The sequence below is a fragment of the Apiospora marii genome (genome assembly GCF_038362585.1).
Source record: "Apiospora marii strain CBS 49790 chromosome Unknown utg000001l_segment0_segment0, whole genome shotgun sequence".
Classification (NCBI taxonomy): Eukaryota; Fungi; Ascomycota; class Sordariomycetes; order Amphisphaeriales; family Apiosporaceae; genus Apiospora; species Apiospora marii.
The window spans coordinates 2,435,249-2,461,193 of NW_027117372.1; the positions used below are offsets into that span (position 1 = coordinate 2,435,249).

The window sequence follows — 25,945 nt, forward strand, 5'->3', positions numbered from 1 at the left end:
AGTGAGAGATTTCGAAATATCAGAGGAAATGCAAGTTTCTGTTCTCTAGTCGGCTCGTTGTTATGGCAATATCTCGATGTAGATATCCGATACTAAACATATATATGCAAATCGAAAAAAGCAAAATCATAACAAGGAAAAATACCGAAGATACGTGCCTTGCCCGGAGGTAATAGCAACCTCTTGTACCTTGATAATTCCACCCACTCCGTGTTACGACAGGAAAGTAAACAAACCACGTCTACGTATATTCGGCCATCACGGCGATTACTGATAAGGGTTCGCGTCCGTGGGGGCAGATCGATCTCGACCTGTGGAAGAAAAGGCATGCGTGGTGCTGAAACAAGTGCACTACCAGTGGATGGCCCTACTTTGGTAGGCACCTAGAGTGATTCCTTGGTGGCCTAGCCTCGCTAAATCGTCACTTCATTAGCAGAGTATATATAACATAAAAATTCAACAATTTCGTTCCATTGCAGTGAACACCACCATGTCGCCAGCGAGGGGTCTCTTGTATCATACAAGCAGAGACGTGTGACCCAGCACCTTGAAGCAAGCGGCGATATCCCACGTGTCGGGGTTAGTGCAGCTGCGGTGCTGCCACACCGTACTCATCACGCTCAACGCCTCCTTGACCGCCCCGAAGATCTGCAAGACCCCCATGGCGTCGACGAGCTGGCGGAAGAAGTCCTCCTGGTCCGGCGTCGCGAGGCAGCCCGCCACAGCGTACGGCCAGACCAGCGTGCGTAGGCACAGCGGGCTCGGCAGGGCGCGAAACAGGGCGATGATGTCCGCGACGCCGGCCCGGACCTCGGGCTGACAGGGCTGGAGCCCCGAGACGACCACGCGCAGGTAGAGCAGGGCGGCCTGCGCCCATATGCCGGTGCTGAGGGCGTGTGACGGCGTTGTGCGCAGCTTGTCGAAGTCGTGCAGGGCCTCGACGCCCAGTGCGGCGAAGGAGTGATCAGCCAATTGGTCCGCGGGGCTGACTGGGCAACATCCTGTAGGGATGTGGTCTAGCTGCGCGATGCCCGACCTCAGGCGCTGCTCAATACACGAGGAACGTCGCACGAGGTCGGGCATGGACAACAGTCCGGCGGCCTTCATCCCCTTCTTACATGCATCTAGAGTAGCGATCTCGGAGATGAGGAGGACCACCCAGTTCGGGCACCCCACAAACTCTTCGGTCCGCAAAGTAGGATCGGGGCCTTCCAGCAGCTCGGCGTGAAACTGCCGCAGACTCGGGGCGCGTTCGAGCGCGGTCGATGCTATGACGTCGTTCCATAATAGGCTGGCCGTCATGAAGCGGAAAGCCGCCTGGCTCGGCACCCACGGATGCCGGCCATGCCCCAGATCCTTGGCCGCCACGACAGGGTTCATGCTCGCGAGGACCGAGAACCAGGGCCTCTCGGTGCCTCGCGCGTGCGCCCGGACGATCTGCTCGAAAAGCACCGACGCGCCTTCGAGGTGCACCTGCCAGTTCTGCGTGTTGCCCACGGCGACCTCGAAGTACAGCGCCTGCACGATCCCCTCGAGGCAGCGCACGCTGTTCCTCAGCGAGCGCGCCACGCCACGCTCGTTGATGCGCTCGAGGTCGCGCTGCAGCGCCTGGATGCCAAGCTCCTGTTGTTTCTGGAGCTCGCCCCAGTTGTGCGCCTTGCAATCCTCATGGCCGCCCTCCCAGCCCGCCATGACCGCGGCGGTGAAGTACGATGCCAGGCCCAGCGCCGTGTGAAAGAGGGCCTTGTTCTTCATCAGCAGCACCAGCAGCCACCCGCGCCCGCTCTCGGACAGCTGCGGCCGGTAGAAGGGCGACAGGAACGGGAACACGTAGTCGATGTACATCATAGCCTGGCCCAGCTCGCGATCTGCCTCGTCGTCACCGTCGTCGCTGTCGCTTTGGCTGATGTGACCACTCGATTGTGAGCGAGAGGTCATGCGATTAGTCGAGGGATGCTGCTCCGAGTGACTGGTCGCGTCTGACCCGCTAGTCGCTGGCGTCATGGAAGACCTACCACTACTACTTCCAGCAACAGAGTGACGGTAGTCTTCCGTGGATTTGAGGTCCATCAGGTTGGCCATGCCTTGCGAGAGTGTACGGTCCACATCCACCGAGGGCTGCTGCGGCGGACTTTGCCTATCAGCTACGGTAGGTGTGGTGGTGGTGGTATCTTCCAATTGCGCCCATTTCCGTTCGCGCCGTTTGGTGGCCTGGTCCTTGACCATCTGCTTGAACTCTTGTGCCTTCTGCTTTTCACGTTCGCCGCCATCCAGCCAGTCTGGCTTGACGTCGCTGAAGTGGCAAGTGATTTCCAGAGTCCCGCACTCCGAGCAGACGGGTTTGCGCTCGTCACACTTTTTGCGCCTGAGCCGGCAGGTCCAACACCCACCTAGGCAAGGGCCACACACATTAGCATTCACTACTGACGATGTGCGCTGCCTTTACTCACGAGAGCTTCTAATCATTATTGACGAGGCCATTTTGTCTTGTCATAACTCCTGGAAGATAATTGCCTTGCTGACGGGTCTGGATGTCCTTGCATCTAGAGGCTTTGTCAGCCGAGAGCCGCTAGACTGTCGGGCTTTTAGCTCCCGATCCATTCCCCTGCTGCATTCCACCCAACCCGCGCCTCCTGGATCTCACCCTCACATCACACTTTGAGATCTCCCAAACCTCAAGATTATGTTAAGCCATGTCATCCGTTGGAGTCCTGCGTGATGGAACTACCCAAATCTCGCACTGGGGTCAGTCTGAATGTCGTTTGCCGCATTTTCACTGCGAATATTCCCGCTCGTCTTCCAGAAAAGCGCCCGGGGAGCTGTGGTCAGTCAATACATAGAGCTTGCCTATGACTAAAACGAAGGGCATATGCAAGATTCATATGCAATGTTGAACGCGACAGCTTCAACGACTACGACGTTACCGGCATATAGGAACATCAAAAGCGTTAGCACCAGGTAACTTAGCAAATAGGGAGTTCAGTATGTTCATCGGTCATTTTTATTTTCAGCAATGAGTAGCCAAGTGTGTATACAGCACGTGCATCTTTGCTAAATTGCTATCACAATGCCGGGGTTTTCACACCGTCTTCTTGAAAAAACCCAGAGTCTTGCTCCAAACCATCGACACGCCCTGGACACGGCCACTTTCGTCTTCGTCATCGGTACTATCATCGTCATCTTCCTCCTCGTCCGCGATGGATCCGCCCAACGCCCGCGCGCGGCAAGCCTTGGCGAGGTTCCGGACTGTCGTGGGCAGCTCCTGGGTCGACAACTCGGACCCGACCAGGGCGGCAGCCAGATACCGCAGGGGCCGGGAGAAGGACCACCCCTGACCCAGGCCCGGACGGAACGGGGGCCCCATCTTGTTAAGCTGCACGTCATCCATCAGTCTATCCACCAGCGCCGTCCTTTCCGCGTAGATCTCGGCGCCCTGGGCCTCGAACGTCGCCCGCTGCCACTTCGCCTCGTCCCAGCCGATGCACTGGGAACTGCTGGGGAGCCCGATGTGGTAGTCGCACATGTCTTCACGCAGGACCTCAGTCGCGAGCCGCATGGTGGCCAAGCGGAACGCCAACGTGGCGGTGAGGCGGTCGGCGCGCGCAGCAAACTCGGACTCATCGTCGACGGCGAGAAGCTGGTCGAGTTGCTCCTCGAGGGCCGCCTCGCTCAGGTCCTCGACGCGGCCATGGCAGGCTGCGAGCAGGGCCCGGCCGCGGTTCCGCAGGTAGATGACGGTGGCGGCGCGCTGCCGGCTACTAGCTTGAACACGCCATTCGGGGTCGGCGGAGGGCCCTGAGGAAGACCCGGGGGCGGAGAGCGCTCGGCGGGTGGCTTTGAAGAGGGTGTACATGGTGTGGTCTTGTTTGGTTGTGGCAGGACTGAAATGATAGAGGGCGGTAGGCTTTGCCTGATATCGGTGTCGCTAGACTTTGTTCTGGCCTCTGTGGTTGACTGCTGTCGAATAAATCTCGAAATATGAAGGTCAATAAACAACGGGTAAATTTCTATCTATCTCCAAGTGCACCGGCTTATTTGATTGTTTTTATAGATATCCCCCCTGGCTACCGGAGATACCCTACGTGGAAATAGGAGTGAAGTTTTGTTGTTATCCAGCTAAGATTTGGGAATGATTCGGGCGGGCCATTCAGATATGCAAACGCTGTTCGAATTCTTTCAGTGCCACATCCTGAATCTCCTGTTTTTCAGAATTGTCAATTTGAACATGCAGATAATCATATTATTTACTGTGTTGTGCTCTGAGGTCAGGGATCGGTCTTCAGGGCGTTTCTGCTAGGTGTCCTGGCGAGAAGAGAAGCAAATCTGATTACCTATCAATGGTACTCACATTTAGCTATTTACAACAGCGTATTGGCCGGATGTTGTTATTGAAACGGCCAGACAAATGCAAAAACAATCCGTGGTGGATTCGATGGGCTGATGCTGGACATGTGCTGCCTTTCCCTGTATTGATATATTGGCTGCATGAAAGCATATGTATTGAAAACTCGCATCAAATAAATAGCACTCCAGGTTATTGTTTTAACTATGGTAGACCGAATTGGATGGGACCGGGGAATGACATCGGGTTTGAATTGGTGGGAGCTGGATGGGCTGCGTCGTTACAACCCATCTCAAAAGTGAGGGCAGGACTTCTAGCCATAGGTAGAAATACCTACCGCCCTGGCAACAGATAGGTACTAAATAAGGAATCGAAGTCGCGTACAAGGAGGTATGGCAGGCAAAAAAGTAGCAAAAGGAAATGTCACTCCGATGCAGGGAATCGAACCCTGGGCCCGAGAATGAGAATCTCGAATGTTAACCACTACACCACATCGGATTTGCACGCTTCGATGCGCTTCTATTTGTTGAAAGAATTGACTGTAATGATCAATTAAATATGTACAGAAGGTGGGAGCTGGCTATTGTTGTGTGCTGTACTTTTTGGGGGAGGAAGGAGCGGCCAGGCAGGTGGAGCAAACAGCAGCTGTTTGGGCTGCAAGAACCCGCCAACAGACAGATGGACGCGTTACAATTGCGATTTGGGAGATAGAATGGAAAATTATGCAGAGATATCGGTCATACTTCTGAGGCATATGCTGGTCTGACTTTACAGGAAGCGTCCAAAACCAAAATGCTCCTGATTATGTAAATTCCGCTGCCTGTAATCGAGACAGCATCACCGGTTGATTCCAGATCAAATACGATGGTACTCTCGTTTCAACGACCAAGCAGATTAGTTCTACCGGATCGAAGAGAATGACAGCATGGTCACGATGAGGTTTACATCATCCATCAAGATCGCAGTGGACACGGTCAGAGAAGAAAACAAAGGGGAAACATAGCGCAAAACTCCATCGTCTGGTGGATCTGGGCCAAGTCCCTAGCTATGTAAATATGGACTCAGCGACGACCTCCGAGACTAGGAAGTAAGCAGGTGTTAATTTGGTTCCAAAGACATATTTCTCATCTAATTACGTCTCATTCTTGTGACCACAGAAAATGACGTACCTAGGGAGGGGGGTTGAAGCCTTTCGTGGATGTCACCCAGCCCAGGGGTGAGGTGTCTTGGACCATGCCAGCCTCGGTAGAGCGGATCCTGCTGGGCACGTATGATCTTTGTTATACTGTAAAATGCACTACACCCAAGAATAGAGGAGAGTCATGCCGCGAAACTGCTGCAGATGTGAGTATGACTATTGGTGCCAGGGAGATGTCCCATTACAGGTGAAAAGGGGTGTTCTAGCCGATGGAGACTTTGGGGACGGTCAGTCAAGGTCTTTTCCGTGTGTTTTTTTCTTTTTTTCTTTTGGTTGGTCGTATCTCATCATCCACTTGCGACTCGGCCCCTAAAGTGCTGCTAGATGACCATGATATGTCAGAAGACTTAGATTTTCGACTGCATTGAGCCACGTTGGTTCTGCTGATCCTGTTTATCGCTCACATACTTAGAGTCATATAGCCGGTAAGCCCAACTATGATTGGAAGTAATGCTCTCGCATGATGGTGTGGAATGCCATACCAAACAAAGGCAGAGGCATTTATGTGCATCATACCACTAATCGGCTCCGGATTCCTATTCCGACTGGCACAACGCCCCAATGGATGCGGCTCACCAAGCCGCGTGTCTTTGTTTACCCAAACCGGTTAATAATGTAAGTGATGGACCATTCATTGGCTCTCGCTTACGGTGCCCAGCTTACTCCTCGGGACCGACCTTCTGGAAGGATTCCGCCAAGACTGTGTGATTCTCCCCAGTAAGCACCTACAATCGACTTGCAGCTTCCATTTCAGGGAAGGGGATCAACGCCTCTTACAAAAAGTTCTCATGCAGTACGGGATACAAGATTACATAGCGTTTGATACTGGCCTGTCACAGGGTATAATAGCCGGCCAATAACATGGAGAACCGCTAAGAATCAAACAATGCTTGCGTGCATATATCGTATGCATCGAGGCGCAGTAAGTTTGGCTACGCCCGAAGATTGGATTACGTATACTCAAGTCCTCATTGGTCATGTCGATTGTTTACCCCTGCCCGCAACGTTGAATCCCAGTCCGCCTCCTTAAGAGTAGGAAATGAGGGATTTTCTACTCATACAGACGAGTAGGCCTAGTTGATTATATATTAGCGCCACCATCAAAGTTGACACAAGATTCCACCTGGTTATTGGCTAATGAAGCTGACGTCGTGCTGTAGCCCCGTGGCGTAGACCAGTCCGCCCGACCCGGCATACGCAATTCGGCAATTGCTTTTCAGCTCGGAAGAATGATCCGCTAGGCAACAAGATTAACTATTCGTATTACTTACCCGTCTAAGGAAACCGATCGCATCGCAGGCTCATGTACTCAATGCTGACCGGGGAGACATGTGGGGTAGCAAGCCACTTGATGGGTATATATTGCTGGTTACCACCATCACTTTCGGCTTCTTTGAAAACTTCCATGCTCTCATCCACAGAGATAAAGCCTTCAATACCCTAGCAAGATAATGTATCTTTCAATTGTCATTGCCCTTTGGGCTGCTGCACCTAGCTTTGCGCATCCTCACCCTCACTGGGCACCGCCGGGGCCTGGCGATGGTAACACACCCTTTTTTTATGTGGGACTATATGGCATATGGGTGACTGACTTTTGCCACCAGTGCGAGGGCCATGCCCAATGTTGAACAGCCTAGCAAAGTGAATCATCGTCCCTTCCATCGCCTATCCTATCTGTCCACTATGAGACGCCATTGCGTAACAGGAAGTCTCTAAGTCTGAGACAAAAGTTTTGGTGTTTCGGGGTTCCCGAGGCCAGCTGTCTTGGTCAAGTAAATACATTGGATATAGTTAACCAAACTCAAATAACAGCCATGCCTATCTTCCACACGATGGCAAGAACATCGATGTCACCATCACCAAAAAGGCGCTTGCCGACGCTCTAAACATCGATGAGGAACTCGGCCAATTCCTTTTCGACAATGCTATTACGACGAATCCGGTGCCGAACGCGACTGCCTACTCGCTCAAAGACCTGAGCAACCATAATGTCCTGGAACACGACGCCAGCTTCAGGTAAGCAAATGTTCTTTCCTGAACTCAAGTCCCAGTCGACAATATCCGACCATCACACCTCTGACTGTTATCATGATGCAACCTCGATAGTCGCCAAGATGCCTACTTCGGCCCCCAAGACATCTTCAACCGCACCATCTTCGCCGAGACGCAGTCCTACTGGCATGGCCCCATCATCAATGTCACAATGGCTGCCGCGGCCCGCCAGGCGCGCATCCGGACTTCCAACGCGACGAACCCGCAGTTCAGTCTGAGTGACCTTGGCAGTGGCTTCAGCCTGGGCGAGGCCGCCGCGTACCTCATCATCCTCGGCGACCGCGGGAGCCACACGGCCCGTAGGAATGTAGTGGAGTACCTGTTCGGTGAGTCCCCCCTTACTCTGCCCCTTACCGAAGTCGGAGTGTGGCGCCAGGCTCGCTACCAAATATTGCTTGCTGACGTTTGAGGGGGATGGCTGCGACCCCCCTTTGCTAGAGAATGAAAAGCTGCCCACTGAGTTGGGCTGGCAGAGACCACAGCCTGTTGTGACGTTTGACGAGCTGCGAGATGTCCTGGACAGGATTTACAACGAGACGGACCCGGACATACGCAAGCTCGCTCGCCGGGGAATGCATGGTTAGGCGGGGATACATGCCTGATATGGTATATGAACGACTAGTTGTGGGAGACTATGTATTGTATGGGGTTGGTAGTGGAACATCTGGGGTTCATTGGGCAGTAGTCATCAATAGCATATTGGCTCTTCTTGCCAACCTTCCGACCAAACGCCAACGCTCTGTATTGTGTAAACAGTTTCGGTCCGATCCAGTGTCTGGAATACTGAATAAAAAATACCTCTAACGTATGTTCCCGTCTCTCGGGGTGATTGTACCCGAGTGAAGGTAATTCGGTCGCGGAGAGGGGCGCTGGCCGGCCGGTCCATCACGTACAAACGGGCTCGTGTGGTGGATTCTCGGTTGCCGTTGCATGCAAAATAGACTCAAAAAACGGGTTGGGCTAGGGTCGACTCTAGGGTCAACTCTATCGGGTGGAGCTGACGGGGATGGCCCAGGCTCTCTCAACCTTAAACCCGGCGGGATCGTGCATAGGGCTTTTGCTGCCTGGGGCACTTCTGACGGATCAGCTGGGCTCCCTGGACTCGCCGGACACTGGAAGGAATCCTTCGCTGTGCTTCGAGAACATTTCATGCCCCCAAGGAAAATTTCGGGGACTTTCCTTGCCTGATGTTGGAAGACCGATGACAGCTACACGTTGAAAGGCCCGCAGTCAATTCAATTACCACGACAAATTAACCGCGCGGAACTCTATCAAGGTGAATGAATCAGTCTGGCCGATGCGGCTCTGCAAGCAACAGCTCGGAGGTACAGTAGTGGAGTTTTCGGAGAATCTCGACACACCATGACGTGAGCGAGGGGGAATGTGCCTGGCCGAGTCAGGTAAAGGTAGGGAAGAGTGCTTCAGTGTTTGTTCACAGATTTGAGTTGCGCCTAAGTGGTGGATACAGTAGCAGTCGAAGAGGTTTGTTCCTAGGCTCTCCGACGGTACTGTACTGTTCTGTCGTCGGACCTGCGTCTGAAGCAAACGACGAGACCCCGCGAAGCTACCCAAGAATCGGGTCAGGTACCAGGCACCACCACCAACCACTGCACAAGATCATCGCGATGTCTTCTGCCCCTGCTGGTTATCCATGACAAGCATACTCTAGACATGCAGTGCTGTTGTGCAGCGAGATTGAGACCCTCGAATGCTGGGTTTAGTCCGGTAGCGAGATATCGACGTTGCAGTGGATCTGGAAGCATCGTGTCGCCTCAAGTCGCAAGCTAGCCAATACATGAAGCAAAAATGCCAAAATGCCTCGGAGACTTCATTGCTGACGTCGAGGCGGCTTCCCGAATTGGCAGTGCGCTGGCAATAGAACCAATAGTCGACAAAGCGGGTCGATGCACGTATCCCAGCCACCAAGGCGGTCAGCACAGGCTGATGTGACCTGAGGTCCCTGGTCGGGCCGTTCGTCAAGTCGCTTGACCGACTATACGAGGCTAAGAATAGCACTTTGAATCAGAGGCGTCTGCTGAAGACGCTGTGCCCGTGCTCCGGGGGGCGCATGGCATGGGCAAAGAGCGAGACAAACGGGGCCAACGAGCACCAGCAAGACTTTTTCCCGTGTAACGTTCCTCGGGGCGTGGGGCGGGGGGCGCGGGGGGTTCAGTGTCTAGGCCAACAGTAAAGTTCCGACCAGGACGGACAGCAGCGCACGCTATGCATTGATATGCGCTGCTACCAGTCGCTAAATACGATGGCGCCTTTCAGCCCATTGGTCGGCTGGGTCGGCAAGTCCTGATTCCTCCAGCTCTAGCTGTCCCCTCCGCTCGGTTTCGCTCAACGGTGGCACAAAACCTTATGCCGCTTCTCCCCACTCCACCAAAAACAGCACGGGAATGTGCTTCAGCTGTCAGCGAAAAAAGGCAGAAAGGTCGCTTGCCCAAGCTGCCAAGCCAATACGAGTTCCTAGCGGGGGCCCAAGATCGCCAATCCCGACGTCACTCTCCGTTTCCCACCGCCGGTTGTTCGTTCTTCCCGCAATCGCTAGCCATCAATGATTGACAGAGCGAGAAAATGTGGTGGGCTAGTGGGCCGATTTGGTCGGGGTAGTGGGCGCCTGGGCTCGATATATAATCTGGGTCTTGGACCCCGCGATGAACATTGACGTATTTCCTCGATCACTTCAACCTCATCCACTGCCCGCCTCCCACCAGCCCTTATCTTTGCAGCCTGCCTACTACTTAAGCTTTTGCTCATTTATCGGACGCTCGCACGCAGCCTTTTCGTGCCATATCCCTACCATCAAGATGCAGTCTTTCGTCCTTGCCCTTGCTGCCCTTCTGCCTCTGGCAGCTGCCTCGCCCCTGGGCAGACGGGACGACAACCCCGGCTGCCAGGCCGCCGCCTTCCACGGCTTTGCCTGGCAGGTCAAGGACTTTGACTTCCATGCGTCATACATCTTCTCGACCCCGGCCCACCAGAACAGCTGGGGCTACGTCAACTTCAACCTGTCCAACCCGTCCCTGCTGTACGAGGTCCAGTGCAGCGCCGCCAGCGACCAGCTGAGCGACTTCTTCTACGGCAACGTCCCGTACACTTGCACCGGCGGTCCCGAGGGCACCACCACCTCAACCACCTTCGACTTCAACCGTCCCAGCGGTCTGCTCAACATCAACCAGACTTGGGTCTGCAGCGACGAGGACCCCCAGTGGCCGTAAGATTCCCCTCCCTCTTCTGACTGCTTGTCACCGTCGACACCAATGCTGATATATCCCCTCAGTTCTCGCTTCACCGCCAATGGCTCAGTCAACATGACTCTGGCCTGCACCGACGAGACCACCACCAACCCCGACTGGAAGGTCGGTGACATCTACTCTGACCGAGAGGTCAAGTGTACGCCCTCGACGATTCCCATGAAGCCCTACCAGATGTCGGCAGTGGCTTGAACGCTAGGGCTCGCAACGATGTTGGAAACGAAATTAACGACTTGATGAATGAGTTTTGAAATGATGGTTTTTGGGATATTATGATTCTTGACTTCTTAATCGTAATTTGGGCGTACTTGGCTAGATACCTAGATCAGGCACTGAGCGATCACCTGTCGCATCTGCGGAATATATTAGCTCCCCTTCTTTACCTTTTCAAAGTTTTTCCTTGTGAATGTGCACTCATATATCAAATGACCGTATTCAACGAGGGGATCTTGTGGACAAGAAGGATGGCCAGCAACTGCTTCCACTGTGTGCAAGACTCACTTAGCATATGTCAACTCGGTAGTGATCTTCAACTAACTAATCCATCTTTAATCGGTTACTCAGAAGATCAAATTGCATGATTATTTTCATGAGTAAATGGAAACAGGCATGAATTCATGCGACAGAAACAACTCAAAATGCCAAGAGAGACTGTTGGGTGAACTCAATATGGCTCGACTGACCCGCAGAACCGGGATGTGCCTCATGCTGATCTGCTCTCAGCCTCAGGATGAAGCCAAGGACCTTGATCATCTATCAGACGAAACGTTCTTGCCCCGCTTCTATTTTGACCGCTTGCATCCAGTTCATACCGACGAACTCAAACATATTGAAACATCCTTCCCATTATAGGAACCGCCGTAGCTAAATATAGACGCACGTGGTGATCGGCAGGTTATAGTTAGATGAATGGCCACTGGGAATCATTCCATGCCTTGATCTCCCCCCCTGTACTCTTTCACCACTTACTGATTCTGCCAAAGCATTCGACTTAGTCGTATAGTCCAGTTGCTTCTAGTGGATGTTACACCTTAACGACATGACGACTTTCACGATGTAAGTAAGGTTTGTTGTGACGACACCGATAGTCGTTTACCCCTGAATGATCACTCAACTATCTATAAAAGCCGGAGCCTCGCTTCTCGAATAAGATCTTATTCCTTTCCTCTGCATCCAGTTCTCCACCACTACAACACAGTTCACTTGTTCCAACTTATTCCAACACACTCTTTGAAATATTTGAAACCAAACCGACCAACTTACTTCTTTCACTTCGTCAAGATGCAGTTCTCAATCACCACCGCTCTCACCACCGCCCTCGTGGCCTCGTCTTCAGTCTCCGCGCTCGCCATTCGCCTCCCGCAACTTTCGCGAGATGTTACTGTAAGACTAATCAGCTATGGGCCGAAAGACTCCCGCCCGATAGCCGCCCCTCCCCCCCTTTTTTTGACAAACACCGCTAACCCTGACCGCCATCCATCCAGTCTTCCTCCGGGGACAGCCAAGCCCAAGAAAAGCGCGACAGCGGCGCCGACATCCAGAAGCGCGAGGTCCTCACGACCATCGTCGCCACCGTCGGCACAGCCGTCATCACGGACCTCACCACGCGGGCCGTCGGCGCCGCGACGGCGCTGGTCAAGGACATCGGCAACTGGGACAAGGCACGGCAGGACTTCACCCAGGCCACGACCAAGGCCATGATGGACAACAACCCGGACCCGGCCAAGTACGTGGCGGCCGCCTGCTACAACAAGGACTACAGCGTCGCGAACCCGGCGAACACGGACGGCAAGACGAGCGTCTCGTTCAAGCTGGGCGCCCTCCACACCAACTACGACTGCCTCTACATGAGCGCGCCCAACACCTTTTACACGCACGGCGACGGCGGCTTCCAAAACGTGAGTGGACCCAACGCCCACCCCTACCCCTACTGTGGACCCTTTGAATTGTTTCTGTTGCTCAAGAGGCAATGATGCTTACATACCTCATGGACAGCTTGCTTATCGCAACACCAATGCTTGCACCTTCGATCAGTCCACTGGCGACCTCTCCTGCGCTTAAGCGCTGAGATCTTTTGCTTCTATCTGCGGCCTGCTCATTCATGAGATGATGATAAACGACATTCTCCTTTCGTCTTTTCCTTTTCGTCTTTTCCTTTTCGTCTTTTCCTTTCCGTCTTCTTTTTCTTTTCCTTCATGTATTTTATTTGGCTGGATAGATCGTTGTTTTGTGGGTTTTCGGCAGAAACTGGGGGGGGGGGGGCTCGCGAGGCTCCCACCCTCTCATGTGTTCTGGTATTAGGCAGGATATCTGGCAATTTTGATTAGGTGCTGTTGTTTGATATAGACGGCTGTTTTTGGTATATTTTGTATCATTATTGAAATCTCTGATCTTTTCCCTGTAATTGAAAACAGGCGTTTTGCCCCTGACTGTTTTGCCATTGTTGAACGTGCAATTTAAAAGATGTTTCATTGGCTTCTAGCCAATTATATACCATCTTTATATACGAGAAGAAAAACGTATTAGTTTGATATCTGTCTGTGGTTTTAGGGGTCTGTTGTTTGTTGGATGACTAGGCTGGCCGTTGACTTTAGTAGTTCGATGTCTTGTTTGGGAGTCAGAGAAACGACCCGTTTGCACATTTGTGCTTGCCATGCCATTCCTGACTCCACCATTTTAGGAAGGAGGTATACACGTGACCAGGAAGGCTTTCTACACGTACCCAACCTCTAAGGCGCTTGTCCACATGGCAACCAATTGGGCCTTTATCGATCACTAAACCCTGGCGCCCCAACATAGTCCAGACTTACTCACTGGTTGTCGATGCAGTGTTGATCTCTTGTGCCTTGGATGCGACTACCCAAGTGATTGGTGTTGAAATCCCTTCCCTTCCCTCCCCACATCGTCTCACATATACCTCCACCTAGCTTTTCAACATACAGCTGCAATTCAGTGCCACATTTGTTTACCAAGTGGCTTCCATTTCTGACACAAAGATGCCTAACAAAAACGAACAAGGCTACGAGATTACTTCGTCTGGCACCAATAGCCAGGTAGACTAGCGACACCTGGTCCGATTCGGAATATAGACGCGCTGACCAGACTTGCAGGGTAATCACTACTGCCACCGCGATTACGGAGATTCAGTAGCAAACCGTAACAACTACCACTACTCAAATCAGTACGCATCGACATGAAATCTTCGCCACCCTCAAGATTTAATGTTGTCACAGGGATGGCGGCTATTACTACCGGAACCCCGACGGCAGCACCTTCCACGACAATGGCCAAGGCAGAAGCACCTACACAGCACCCGATGGCAATCGCTATACCTCGGTCCGCGAAGACCAGGTAGGCGGCTACGATCAGCAGGCCCGCAGCGCGTCACCGGCTTCTAGCAGTTCTTCAAGTCCCCGTAATAGTGGCTACTACGAACCAGCAAGCAGCGACTCGGAGGATAGGTAGGCACTCGGAACCCCCTACACGATGATCTGATATCGTATTCTCTAATAAGTGAGTAGTGCCCACCAAGGCGATCTTGACGCATCCGACGAGGATGGCTCGCAGGGGTCTCGCCAAGGAGAGGACAGCGAGGATGACGACAGTGAAGCAAGTGACGAGGAACAAGACGAGGACAGAGAGGATGACGACAGTACAGACGACGGGGACGATGGTTCCGACGAGGACGATGACGATGGGTACGATGACGACGAGGACGATGAGTACTACAATGACGATGACGACGATGATTATTAAATCGCATGTTGCAATTGCAATAAGCTGTGGTGTATTTCTTTTATGTGGCGGGTTTCAGAGATTTAGCTTGTAAAACGTCGTCATTGGTCCAGGCAATGCAGAATATCTGACCTGGAAGCCTGGGATGAGAAATAGGTGGAATACTTGTGCGCAGATAGGCTTTGTATCCAATTTATGCTATGCCAGAGACTATGTACCTATACATACATGGGTGATTCTCGTTACATTATGGCTTTATCACGGATCATCTAAGTTCAAAGATAGGGGCAAACGCCACAGTGGTCAAATCTCTTTGCATAAGGTGAACATCTCTGTTAAATTCTTGGTATTCTGTCTAGCATTCCATCTACTACTCAAAATTTCCCTTCATCGCGTTCTGCTGGCGTAAGCAACTTGATATTTGCTTCGTGGACGAGCGTTTGAATGGTTACAGACTTGAGAGAATCTCCATCCACGATTTCAGAGTCCCCCGTTCAATCTCCTGCGGACTGCCAGGAAAATCCTCGGCATGTCCCTCGCTGTTGACCCGCTGCGCTTTTTCGTAATCAATCATCATGGGAGGCCCGTTCGGACGGCGCATGAGGTTGCCCGAGTTGATGTCGCCGTGAATGAACCCATGATCGTGCAGAAGCCTCAGCGCGTGGCGAAAGCCCTCCTTCTCAGCATTGGTCATCATGACTCCCTCCCTATTCAGCTGGTTGAAGGAGCGAGCGCCCTCGATATACTCCATAAGGAAACCGATGGCCCCGCGACCTTTCTCTGTGACCAGCCCGATGATCTCGGGGGCGAGGCCGAGGCCTAGCGCGACGATCTCGCGCTGCATCCGGAACTCCTTGGCGATGCTGGTCTCTTGATGGGCCAGGCTAGCAAGCACAGTGCCGTCCGGCGATATCCAGTTCTCAGGCATCTCGGCGATCTTCATGACCATCTTGCCGTGCTCCTTGAGGTCGGGGTGTTTCACGACACAAAGTCGGTCGCGGACGCCCGTGAGCAGTGGCTCAAGGACCTCGAAGGTCTCGTAGTCGTGTGAGATGGGGAGCGAAACCCCCTCGACACCTTTGAGTTCAAATTGCAGGGGCCGGATAGCCAGCACGGGTCCCCGGTGTATCTCAAGGCACTTCACTCCGCTTGGATAATCGAGCGCCAAGACCTTGGGGTTGGGGCCGCCTAACATGTCAGGCTCATGGTCAAGAACATAACTTGGAATCTTAACATACCGGATGAGATTGTCTACCCTGACTCGGACCGTAGATCCGCCGCCATTTAGTGGGAGAAAGGACAGAACGGCGTTGGGCTTGTCGGAAGCCATATTCGTGAAGCGGCAGAATGGGTTCAGGTGCTTAACGATAGAGTAATGGAGAAGATCCGATGCTGAGGAAGCTGTGCACTACCTAGTACCATAGCCATCTTGGCTTTTCATATCCTCTTATCAAATTGATGTATGACAGTCTGCCTGTTTTGTAGATGTGCAAACTGTATAAATGCGCACCTACAATAGCATTGTGTGACTCCCTCGCCATGAAACAACTTCTTTGTCCTACAAACAGCTCGCCTCTCTCTAGCTGTCCAAATATCGTAGTTCAAAAAGATTGCCTATATTACTTTGGAAATCAATGATCGGCGGTGAGTGACGCAGCAAACTCTGCCAGGATGGATGTGACTTTTTCCTTTTGCTCAAGCATGACCCAATGTCCAGCATCTAGCACATGCTCCGTGTAACCTTTGGTGGTATACGGTTTCGTGACGGCCGTCATGTCTTCCGGGATGGAGACCTGATCTTTGGCGCCTCCGATGCCGACAATGGGGACCTTGAGCTTCCTGTCCTCGTCACTGAGTACCGCCTCGTCCTCCTCGAAGATGCCGCGCATAACCGCGCGGTAGTAGCTCAGGGAAGACTCGGCCGCGTCGGGCTGGCTGTAGAGACGCAGCCACAGGGTCTTGTCCTCCTCCGTCAGCCACATGGGGAGCGGCTGGATACTGCCGGCATGCAGCCAGGCGCGAGCGGCGCCGACCATGGCGAAGTTTTGGCCCCATTGTGCTGCGTCGGCATGATATAGTAGATGGAAGAAAGACTCGAGCTGATGTTGATATGTCGCTGTCAGTCTTTGTCCTCTGTGTCCCACCTCGGCGCTTCCTTTTCCCTTTTCAAAGAAGGAGTACGGAACACCGGGCTACGACCCACCTTTTCACCAATGAGACGTCCTGCGTTGTATGTGTTGAAGAAGTACCAATACCCGTACTGCGTGTGCCCCAGCGTACCCAGGGTCTTGCGGTTGACCGCGTCCAAGTCGAAGAAGACGCCGGGCCGACGCCGATGACTTGGCGCAGGGACTCGTGCTCCAGCAGCTCCTTCAGGTGCCCGCTGATGCGCTTCGAGCGGTAGGCCTCGAGGCCGGTGGGCTTGTCGCTGTCGCCCATGCCCAGCATGTCCGGGGCCAGCACCCCGTAGCCGAGCTGCGCAAGGGCGCTCAGCTGGTGTCTCCAGCCGTGGCGGGACGAGGGGTACCCATGGAGGAGCAGGAACGTCGGCCGCGACGCGTTGGCGGCGGGGGAATAACTGTAGACGTAATTCGTGCCGTCTCCCGTCGTTAGTCTTCTAGTCTCTCCCCCTACTTCCGCTGCAGGGGTGGTATCCTGGGTAGTGCTGGACTGATGCATTTTGCAAGCGTCTTTGACATTCGGGGATCCCAGAACGACAACAGGCAGTGCGTTGTCAACAGCACGGTTTCGGGCTTGCTACTTCGTCACGAAAATGGGAGGGGGTGTGGAGGGACGTCAAACTCTAAGTCCCTGGTGAGTAATGAGTATTGAGTATGCAGTCCGATGACAAATCAGAGGTCATACGCGGATGTTAGTCAGGCGTTCCGTAGGGGGCCCGTGTGGACTCCTTGACCGAGACGGGCCAATGAGAGCTCCTACACCGACGCACCGACGGGTCTGGCCCCGACTGGGCCCCTCCAGATCGAATGGTAGATTATACGGACGTTCGGACGTGGGCAGCTGCCTTACAGGCCTGGATGCCGATTCTCACGGCCGGTGTGGGTTCTCTTGTTCATGAGGCCCAGTTATCCTGCGCAGATGGGTGGATATACAATAATAGTATCAGTCCCCGCGGTGTCTTGCGGCATTTTCGATTATGGTAAGCAATTGTGAAATCGGCAGTATCTGTTCTTCGGTCAACATCTCTAAAGCACACAATTTGGTGGCAAGTACTACCCAGCTCTCAGGATGCCCGTGAACCAATCAGTCCCCGGCGGCTTATAAACCATCAAGTCATCTACGCGGGAGGCGCGGTCGAATTGCTCGGCTTACCCTTCCATCCACTATGCGGCCACGCAGGAGGCAAGTCGGGTAACGGCGGACTGCGCGCAGCAGCTCATGGCTACCATTTCGGGAATGGGCATAACGTACCGGGAGCGTGGACGTGATCGGCATCTTCGCGCCTCTCCTATCATCCAGCATGCGGAGCCGGCCGAGGAAAAATCCACATGCCCAAGCCTGTGCCGACGGGTCCGTGCAGGCCGCTCCACAGACATATCATGATCCCGAGCCCAGGCCGGATATGCCCCCATTGTATCTTGCTGTCGTTGCTGAGAAGGACGAATATGGTAATAGCTACAGGGAGCCTTGGTATGAATCGAAAAGAAAAGAAGAAGAAGATGGTAATGGCTACGTAGAATCCACAAGAGCAAAGAATATTGCATCCACCGAGAACCGAGAGCTGAAAGCTGAGAGGTTCAGGCGTCTACATCCTGAATCGCAACACTTGGGTGTACTCCGTATACGACTTGTTAATCAAAAGTGGCCCGGCTTATCCCTACTTGATGTTTAAGTTGTGGTCCCAACCCGGCAGTTGCCGCTGACCCCTGACTACCGCCTTGACACGCCAAGATACAGGATAAGGTTTTCCTTGGCCAAGAGGATCCAGGAAGCCGATCGAATCTGCATTGCAACATCGTATCTGGGATAGCAGGGGTTCTCCCGAGATCTAGCCGCCGACCATGTGTTCGTACAAGGATGGACCGATCGGGTCGAGTCAGGCACGCGCGGAAAGCCCCGTAAGGGGAGTGGGGGGGGGGTTATATGTTCTCACTGCCACTTTAACGTTGGTTTTCCTGCGTTCACTTAGTCTTCTCGGTGATGGAGCTTCCAGGCTTCCGAGCGGCGCCCCCGATGGTCCGTATATCCATCACCATGCATCGGAGAACCAGCTGGATCTAGGCAGGAGCTCGTTCAGTTCCCGCACGTGCGAGAATATTTTACGAGCCGACATCGGTTCGAGTATATTCTTTGCCCTTGCGGACCGATAGCCACTGGCCCACATAGTACCCACGATGGACGATCCCGCTGAAGATAGAGTGCTATCGTATTTGCGTCTTTGATGACAAGCGATGAAAAGATAAGGATATATAAGAAGGATAGAAGGGTGACAAGAAACAGTCACCAGGCCGCTGTACTTGTCCTTATTCTGTAAGACTGCCGGAATCTGCACTCGATACCTCGATTTTACAGATTGGACCCTTCAGCTTTGTGCTCGGGTATATCCGCCAGCTATACAGAATGTTGAAGATTGCGTCCTTGGCAGCGCTGCTTCTGGCAGCTGCTCAGTCTGTATCGAGCTCATGCACAAACACTTCAGTTCGCAAAGCCTGGTAAGTCCCTGGCATCTCTAGCCAACCGCCCCTTATGCTAATTTAGGTTACTGACTCTTGGGACAGGACGGCTCTGATCGATAATGAGAAGCATGACTTCCTCCAGGCCGAGATTTGCTTGATGGAGACGCCTTCAAAGACGCGCTATGCCGGCTCTATCAGTCGCTGGGACGAACTCCAAGCGCTTCATGTCGCCCAAGTACAATACATCCATACTACTGTAAGTCGGCCCTTGTGTCGGACTGGACAACGGAGTCGGGAAGTTCAGCATTCTAACCACAGGCAATCTGACAGGGATCCTTTTTCCCGTGGCACCGCTATTACATGACGGTGCATGAGGCACTGCTCCGATCAGAGTGTGGGTACAAAGGGGTCATACCGTGAGCCTTCCCCTTTCATTATTCCCCTTTCGTCCGACTCGGGACCACAGTGGCTAATCCTCGCTGCAGCTACTGGAATGAGCAAGCCGACCAGGCCGCTGCCCCCCTGTACGCCTCGTCCATCTTCGACGCCGAGACGGGCTTCGGCAGCAACAAGACGGACGCCAAGGGCTGCCTCGTCGACGGGCCCTTCGCCAACGTCACCAACACGCTGATGTCCGACTTCACCCGCGGCGCCCCGATGTGCATGCAGCGCGGCCTCGACCAGGCGCAGTTCAACCTGGTCGCGCAGGCCAAGGTGGACCTGTGCCTCGCCGCCGCGACCTACGTGGACCTCAACGCCTGCCTCGGCGGCGACCCCCACATCGCGGGGCACGTGGCCGTGGGCGGCATCATGGTCGACGTCGCGCTGTCGCCCGCCGATCCGCTCTTCTTCATGCACCACACCAACCTGGACCGGCTGTGGTGGCAGTGGCAGGCCCAGGACCTCCCCGGCCGCCTGACGGACATGGGCGGCGCCAACGTCGCGTCCTTCAGCATCCTCACCCAGGCCCAGCCCAAGTCGCTGCCCGCGAGCGCGTTCGTGCCCTACTTTGGCGACGGCGGCGGCGACGTCACCACCCTGAACCACACGCTTTGGATGGCGGACATCTTGCCCAACATCACCATCGCCGAGGTCATGGATATTCGCGGCGATGTCATCTGTGCGGGGTACCTGTGAGGCTGGAGAGGTTATGGCCTAGACGCACTTACTCATATAGATTGGGAATAGATACTGTGTGAAACAGGCGGACCCAAAGTATAAACTTAAAACTTACTCCATCAAAGTATATTATAAATTAATATACTATAATATCTATTGTGAAACACAAACTAGTATAGGCGCTCATAAATGTATATACTTGTATCATCATCATTACATGTGGATACAAGATGGAAGATGTCATTTTGTCTTCCAGTTGAAGTTGACACATTGTCCAGGGCGAGTCTTGGTAAGCTGCTCTAGCCTTCCTCAGGCCAGAACGCTCTTCACGGAGCTCACTCCGTTGTCTTTTGTATAGTGCTACGGACGGCCCGAATAGCCGGTTAGAGAATCTCCCAAACAGAATCGTGTTGTGTCGTACATGTCTCCAGTCATCGAGGAGATCGCGCCATGATCGATGTCTATGGATGACTTCAACATCTGCTGAATTATGTTGACACCCATAAGGGGCTAAATCGGACCCAGGAAGAGATGCAAGATCGTCCGATGTAAGTGGTCCTCCTTGGCAATATGTGAGCGTACACAGAAAAAAGCGTGGGCAATAGACTTATACACAGCATAACAAATCACTACTCATGGGATCCCACATTACAGGCCACGCATGCGTCAGCTAATCCGCGGGAGACACTCGAGCCATTGGGGGTGACGTCCCCCAGTCGGAGAATGATCCGCCGTCAAGGCAGTCACGCACGCACGATCCTCCCTCCACCGCAATAGGCATTGTCAAAGTTCCCCCCCCCCCATTCTGTCAATGGGACCTGTCAGGCTTTTTGACAGCGTCGAGGAAAATGGGGACGGACCGCGGCGGGCGCAGCCTGTGGCGGGGATGCGGGTGCGGACAAACCATTCCCCCCATTGTTATTCAGCGCTACTGAAGGCCGGTTTCAGGGAAAGGACCATCGCGGCTCAAGAACATGACTCGGGGAGGCTTGGCATCTTGTCCTACAAGATGGATTTCGCAACGTCGCCATGACTGTAGCCAAGCAAGACATTCACACCGAGTGACTGATGAGGGGGGTTAATCACGGACAGTCACAAAACACTACAATCCATAGACTGGAGCTGAGGAGCTAACATTGCTAGCGAGGATGGCACAGAATGCGAATTTTGATAAGGGTTGGGATTACGAGAGGCCGTAAGAGCCGTAAATGGACATGCAATCAAAGAGGTAAAGACTAGGCACCAAGAAGAGGAGATCGGCGTCGTTAGGTTGCCTGCCTTCAGCGTATATTCATCCAACCCATCCCTGACCAGACTGGAGAGCTATTGCCGGGCCGCTGCAAACGCGCCCCCAAGACTGACGATCAGGGTTCAATTTTCGAAACAAGTGGGCAGTTTCTGACAAGATCTCCGGTATCGTTCCCAAACCAGGACAAACAAAGGTTATTGGGGTGGGCTGGGGCTCCAGGCGTCCTGCGGTTCCCGGCTTAGCCATATATTGGCTGCTCTCTAGTCGAATTTCCAACATCCTACTAGCTTACCTAGATTGCCCTTTGGTGCTAGCGAGGGCACTGTGCCTCGTCCTGGCGTGTGGGTGGCAGGCGTTGTGCGTCGTCTAGCCCAGTACTAACATGAAATGCCCTCTACTTCTAACCCATCCGTCCCAGAGCTTGTGGCATCCCCACTACGCTTATTGCTAACACAAATGCGAACCATTGAGTTATACTGGCGCTAGCAGGTCTGATATCACGGCAATCTGGCCATTAGGTATATACATATACAACCAGAAGATCTCTGGTAGGGGCCTGGGCATGAGGCCATCTCGGGATATTACGGCCACGAAGAACTCGCTCAAGTGGAGATCGATCTCAGCCCTTTCGAATGCGATAGCATGTAAAATGTTCCGAAACGATTCGTTACTCCATACTACAACCCACCGTCGAAGGAGCTTTTTGAGATACAAACCAATATTTCTGCAGTGAAACCCTCAAGTTGACGAAGAAAACAGTCGGGCAAATAATTGCCAGGAACTTTTGTACAAAGACGGAACGGGCGGATAGTCTGGCTTGTATGCCGTGCTGTGCTAACAACCGATAGCCAGTGCCGGTGCCCGTGCTTCGTGCTGAAATTCGAATTTCCACGTGGTGAACGAGCACGCGTTATCGTCCGCTCCTGTCTAGCCTTCGTCTAGAGCGACAGCGAGAAGGCCTCGTTACGCTTGCAATGGCATCAGGGCGTTTTTAGGCCAACGACTTGGGGCGGCAAATGAAGGCTTTCGCGCTAGCTTGTCTCTAGAACGAGACTAGGCGCGCCCTTCCAGATAACAAACAGATGAGCGGTTGATGTTCGGCTGGGAAATGATGGATTGCGAATAAACAGAGCCAAGAACATAAGGGGATCAGGGGGGGGGGGGGGGCTATATAATGATGTATGGGTGGATGGAGAAAGAGATCTCGGAAAGGCTGGGCAGCCATGCCGCCATGCTCTCCATCCCGGGAACCAGATTCAGGGCTGTCGTAATCATGTTGTACGAGATCTCTCTTGTGACAATCTCAAACCGTCATCCCTGTCGCTTTTAGGTGGAGCTCGGCCGATAGTCCCTCCAGACGGCCTCGGAGGCTCGAATAGTCGTTAGCGCGGCGCCAGATCAGCCATGATCAAATTTCGGCTGTCAAATACGGTAGGCTCAGCGTCCTCTGCCCTTAGCGAACGCGCGCCAATGCTAGTGTTATCGATAGGCACTGCGGAGGGGTCGCAGCCCTCTTAGAGATTTGCCGGACTCGACTTCAGCACCACGCTTACTGTGAAATCGTACGACAACACGATGCTTCCCCAAGAAAGGGACAGGAAGGCATGGGGGTGGAACGCTATGGGCCTCAGCAAGTGTGGAGGTGCATGCGAGATTCAGGTCCGGAACGGGCCCCCTGAGGGAGATCTGGGGGAAACTCTGGAAAAGAGGCGGGCTGACCGGAGGATTCGGATCGATCTTGGGATTCGGAGGCAAAAATCCAGATATCGAACCATTTGCTCGGATCCCGCTGGGTCCTGGGACTGGGTGGAGTGGGCGAAAATGAACGGCAATTGAGTAGGTAATAGGGGAGGGCAGATTTCTGGGCAGACAAGACGTGCTTGATGAGACTAAAGTGTGGTCTGCCCAAGCGAGCTGCCTGCCAGTTTGCTGTCAAAGTACATCTGCCGATCTGCCAGCAAAAAGTGGTCTGACGTCGTATGCATGCCCAATCAGAAAGCCGTCCGTGATTTGCAATCCGGGTCTGGAGCTGCTCAAATTCTCAAGGTTTTTCAGCAGCGGGGACGCCAGGCGGACTCTCGGAGCCGGCCCGGAGGCTAGCAGGATTAGCCCCATCAAAGCGCAGCGCTACTAATACTGCGTTGCCCCTTGAGCCCTGCCTCTTTGGGAAGGAGGTCATGGTGCATGCAGTCTTGCAGTCCTGGGGGCAGACTGGGGGCTAGGGGGCCTGTCGAGTCAGCCGGGTCAGCTCGTTTCGCTTTTGACGATCATGTAGCCGACATGGGCTGTTGGCCCTGCTAGTCCGCCCCAGCTGCGTTTTCGACGGCTGCACGCAAAGGGGGGCGCAAAAGCCGTCCAGAACTTGGGAAAACTGAGAGCTACTATCACAATACCGGGCCTCGATGCGCCTAGCCCAGGGTCGATGGTAGTGACTTTGAGCAGCTAGCAGACGACGCCTGCGCTCCCCGTTGCACAGGCAATAGTTGGCACAAGCGCCTCTCGGGGTACGCCCCGACGATTTTTGTCGTATAGAGAAAGGATTTTCCTGGCCCCCTTCCTTTTGATATAAGAGGTTACATGCCCCGGTTGTTACGACCGTCGATGCGGTTTTTGCTTCTTGTTTCCCAGTCCCGACCAGCCGCTGCCAACTCTGACAACGTTTGTTTGCTTTGCTTTCGTTTCCCGCCATCCACCTCCCCCACGATTCGCCATGGTGGAAACTAGAGGACCGCAGATTGCGGCCAACGGGTGGGCGTTCGTGGTGCTGTCCAGCATCGCCACCCTACTGCGAGTGTACTGCCGCGGTTGGGTCACCAAGGCGTTTGGGCTCGATGACTGGCTCGCCGTCGCGGCGCAGGTATGTGTTACACACGATATTCCGTCTTCGTCTGATTGCTTTTCTTCGTTTTGTGGAATCCGAATACTCATGATGTGTGCCTGACAGATCCTCTTCCTCGTCTTCTGCTCTTATGAGATCACCGGTGTCACGTATGGCACTGGCCACCACTTTGCCGACATCCCTACCGAGAACTTCAGCAAGGCCATGCAGGTAAGCACTTCTGTCGATCAGGAAAACACCGTGATCCATCCATATATACTTACATACGGTTCCCAGATGTGGTGGACATGCGAGCCGACGTACGTGCTCACCAACATGGCCATCAAGGCCAGCATCGCCATCTTCCTGGACCGGATCTGCATCGAGCGGATGCACAAAATCGTCATCTGGTCCATCCTGGGCCTGACCGAGATCTACAGCCTCTTCTTCTTCCTGCTCTTCGTGCTGCAGTGCCGCCCCACCGCGCTCTTCTGGCTGCGCTACACGCCCGAGCCGCCGCCGGGCATGTGCCTGGACGCCACCATTGTGGCCAAGAGCTTCTACGCCTACTCGGCCATCAGCTGCTTGACCGACTGGACCTACAGTCTGCTCCCCATCACGTTGGTGTGGAACCTGCAGATGAACATCCGCATGAAGATCTCCGTGGTCCTGCTGCTGGCCGCCGGTGTCATGTAAGTTTGGTCCAGCACTGTTCTGATCTCTATCATTTTAGTCAGCAGATTGCTAACACAGTCTTCTCCGTCATACAGTGCTTCTAGTGCCACCATTGTGCGTTTCCCGTACCTCCACTCGCTGGTCGACGTCGACGACTTCCTCTACTCCACCTCGGACGTCGCCATCTGGTCGACGGTCGAGACGGGCATCGCCATCACCACGGCCGGCCTGGCGACGCTGCGACCGCTGTTCCGCAGCGTCTTTGGCCTCGGCTCCTCCGCGCCCGGGGCCGGCACCTCGGCACGACAGCAGGGGTACCTGCAGACGGGCAGCCGGAGCCACATGACGGGAGGCAAGGGCAACAAGAGCGGCAGCCGGGCGCACGGCCGGAACCGCAGCGGGGGCGACAACGACCCCGACGCGGGGGCCTTCGACCTGTACGAGCGGCCGACGCCGAGCAGGCACATGGGCGTCACCACCGTCGTCAACTTCGGCAAGGAGGACGTGGAGAAGGGCATGTTCGACAAGAAGTCGACGGCGTCGAGCTCCATCCACGAGCGCGACGGCGACTGGGACGGCAGCAGCCAGGCCGACCTCGCGCGCCAGCACCAGCTGCACCACCAGCCGGAGCGATCGGCGTGGAACATCACGGTCAAGAAGTCCATCGTGCAGACGAGGAACGCCGACGATTCGTGAGGAGGAAGGAGGTTCGGATCATCATTAGTCGTGGCCATCCATCCATCCATCCCATCGCTGGCTGGTCTCGGTGGGCGGTTTCAAAAGAAAGTGCAGGCAGGCGCTGCCGCACCATGGCCGGTCCGACGCGGTGTTCGACTCATGTCCGCTTGTAAACTATACTA

The 25,945-nt window shown here is 54.0% G+C and overlaps 9 protein-coding genes across 9 annotated transcripts; 6 read left to right on the forward strand and 3 right to left on the reverse strand.

Annotated features, from left to right (window-relative positions):
* Window positions 1-516: 516 nt before the first annotated feature.
* Window positions 517-2,481, reverse strand: PG985_000793 (uncharacterized protein; the record flags this gene model as incomplete). The annotated part of the gene is made up of 2 exons (XM_066820562.1): window positions 517-2,390; window positions 2,451-2,481. The coding sequence occupies 2 exons, from the start codon at window positions 2,479-2,481 to the stop codon at window positions 517-519; spliced, it is 1,905 nt and encodes a 634-aa protein (XP_066691441.1).
* A 586-nt stretch (window positions 2,482-3,067) lies between these two features.
* PG985_000794 (uncharacterized protein) lies at window positions 3,068-3,799 on the forward strand (the record flags this gene model as incomplete). Its single annotated transcript, XM_066820563.1, has 1 exon — window positions 3,068-3,799. One exon carries the CDS (start codon window positions 3,068-3,070, stop codon window positions 3,797-3,799), a length of 732 nt encoding a protein of 243 aa, XP_066691442.1.
* Window positions 3,800-6,328: 2,529 nt separating this feature from the next.
* PG985_000795 (Cloroperoxidase) lies at window positions 6,329-8,176 on the forward strand (the record flags this gene model as incomplete). The annotated part of the gene is made up of 4 exons (XM_066820564.1): window positions 6,329-6,372; window positions 7,353-7,556; window positions 7,647-7,918; window positions 8,031-8,176. 4 exons carry the CDS (start codon window positions 6,329-6,331, stop codon window positions 8,174-8,176), a joined length of 666 nt encoding a protein of 221 aa, XP_066691443.1.
* A 3,957-nt stretch (window positions 8,177-12,133) lies between these two features.
* On the forward strand, window positions 12,134-12,913 carry PG985_000796 (uncharacterized protein; the record flags this gene model as incomplete). The annotated part of the gene is made up of 3 exons (XM_066820565.1): window positions 12,134-12,235; window positions 12,337-12,750; window positions 12,848-12,913. 3 exons carry the CDS (start codon window positions 12,134-12,136, stop codon window positions 12,911-12,913), a joined length of 582 nt encoding a protein of 193 aa, XP_066691444.1.
* A 935-nt stretch (window positions 12,914-13,848) lies between these two features.
* PG985_000797 (uncharacterized protein) lies at window positions 13,849-14,608 on the forward strand (the record flags this gene model as incomplete). Its single annotated transcript, XM_066820566.1, has 4 exons — window positions 13,849-13,905; window positions 13,963-14,033; window positions 14,086-14,313; window positions 14,374-14,608. The coding sequence occupies 4 exons, from the start codon at window positions 13,849-13,851 to the stop codon at window positions 14,606-14,608; spliced, it is 591 nt and encodes a 196-aa protein (XP_066691445.1).
* Window positions 14,609-15,035: 427 nt separating this feature from the next.
* On the reverse strand, window positions 15,036-15,917 carry PG985_000798 (uncharacterized protein; the record flags this gene model as incomplete). Its single annotated transcript, XM_066820567.1, has 1 exon — window positions 15,036-15,917. One exon carries the CDS (start codon window positions 15,915-15,917, stop codon window positions 15,036-15,038), a length of 882 nt encoding a protein of 293 aa, XP_066691446.1.
* A 301-nt stretch (window positions 15,918-16,218) lies between these two features.
* PG985_000799 (uncharacterized protein) lies at window positions 16,219-17,266 on the reverse strand (the record flags this gene model as incomplete). The annotated part of the gene is made up of 2 exons (XM_066820568.1): window positions 16,219-16,686; window positions 16,868-17,266. The coding sequence occupies 2 exons, from the start codon at window positions 17,264-17,266 to the stop codon at window positions 16,219-16,221; spliced, it is 867 nt and encodes a 288-aa protein (XP_066691447.1).
* Window positions 17,267-19,168: 1,902 nt separating this feature from the next.
* On the forward strand, window positions 19,169-20,361 carry PG985_000800 (Tyrosinase-like protein orsC; the record flags this gene model as incomplete). Its single annotated transcript, XM_066820569.1, has 4 exons — window positions 19,169-19,260; window positions 19,327-19,480; window positions 19,555-19,640; window positions 19,710-20,361. 4 exons carry the CDS (start codon window positions 19,169-19,171, stop codon window positions 20,359-20,361), a joined length of 984 nt encoding a protein of 327 aa, XP_066691448.1.
* Window positions 20,362-24,302: 3,941 nt separating this feature from the next.
* On the forward strand, window positions 24,303-25,781 carry PG985_000801 (uncharacterized protein; the record flags this gene model as incomplete). Its single annotated transcript, XM_066820570.1, has 4 exons — window positions 24,303-24,449; window positions 24,537-24,641; window positions 24,708-25,102; window positions 25,181-25,781. The coding sequence occupies 4 exons, from the start codon at window positions 24,303-24,305 to the stop codon at window positions 25,779-25,781; spliced, it is 1,248 nt and encodes a 415-aa protein (XP_066691449.1).
* Between the last annotated feature and the right edge of the window lie 164 nt (window positions 25,782-25,945).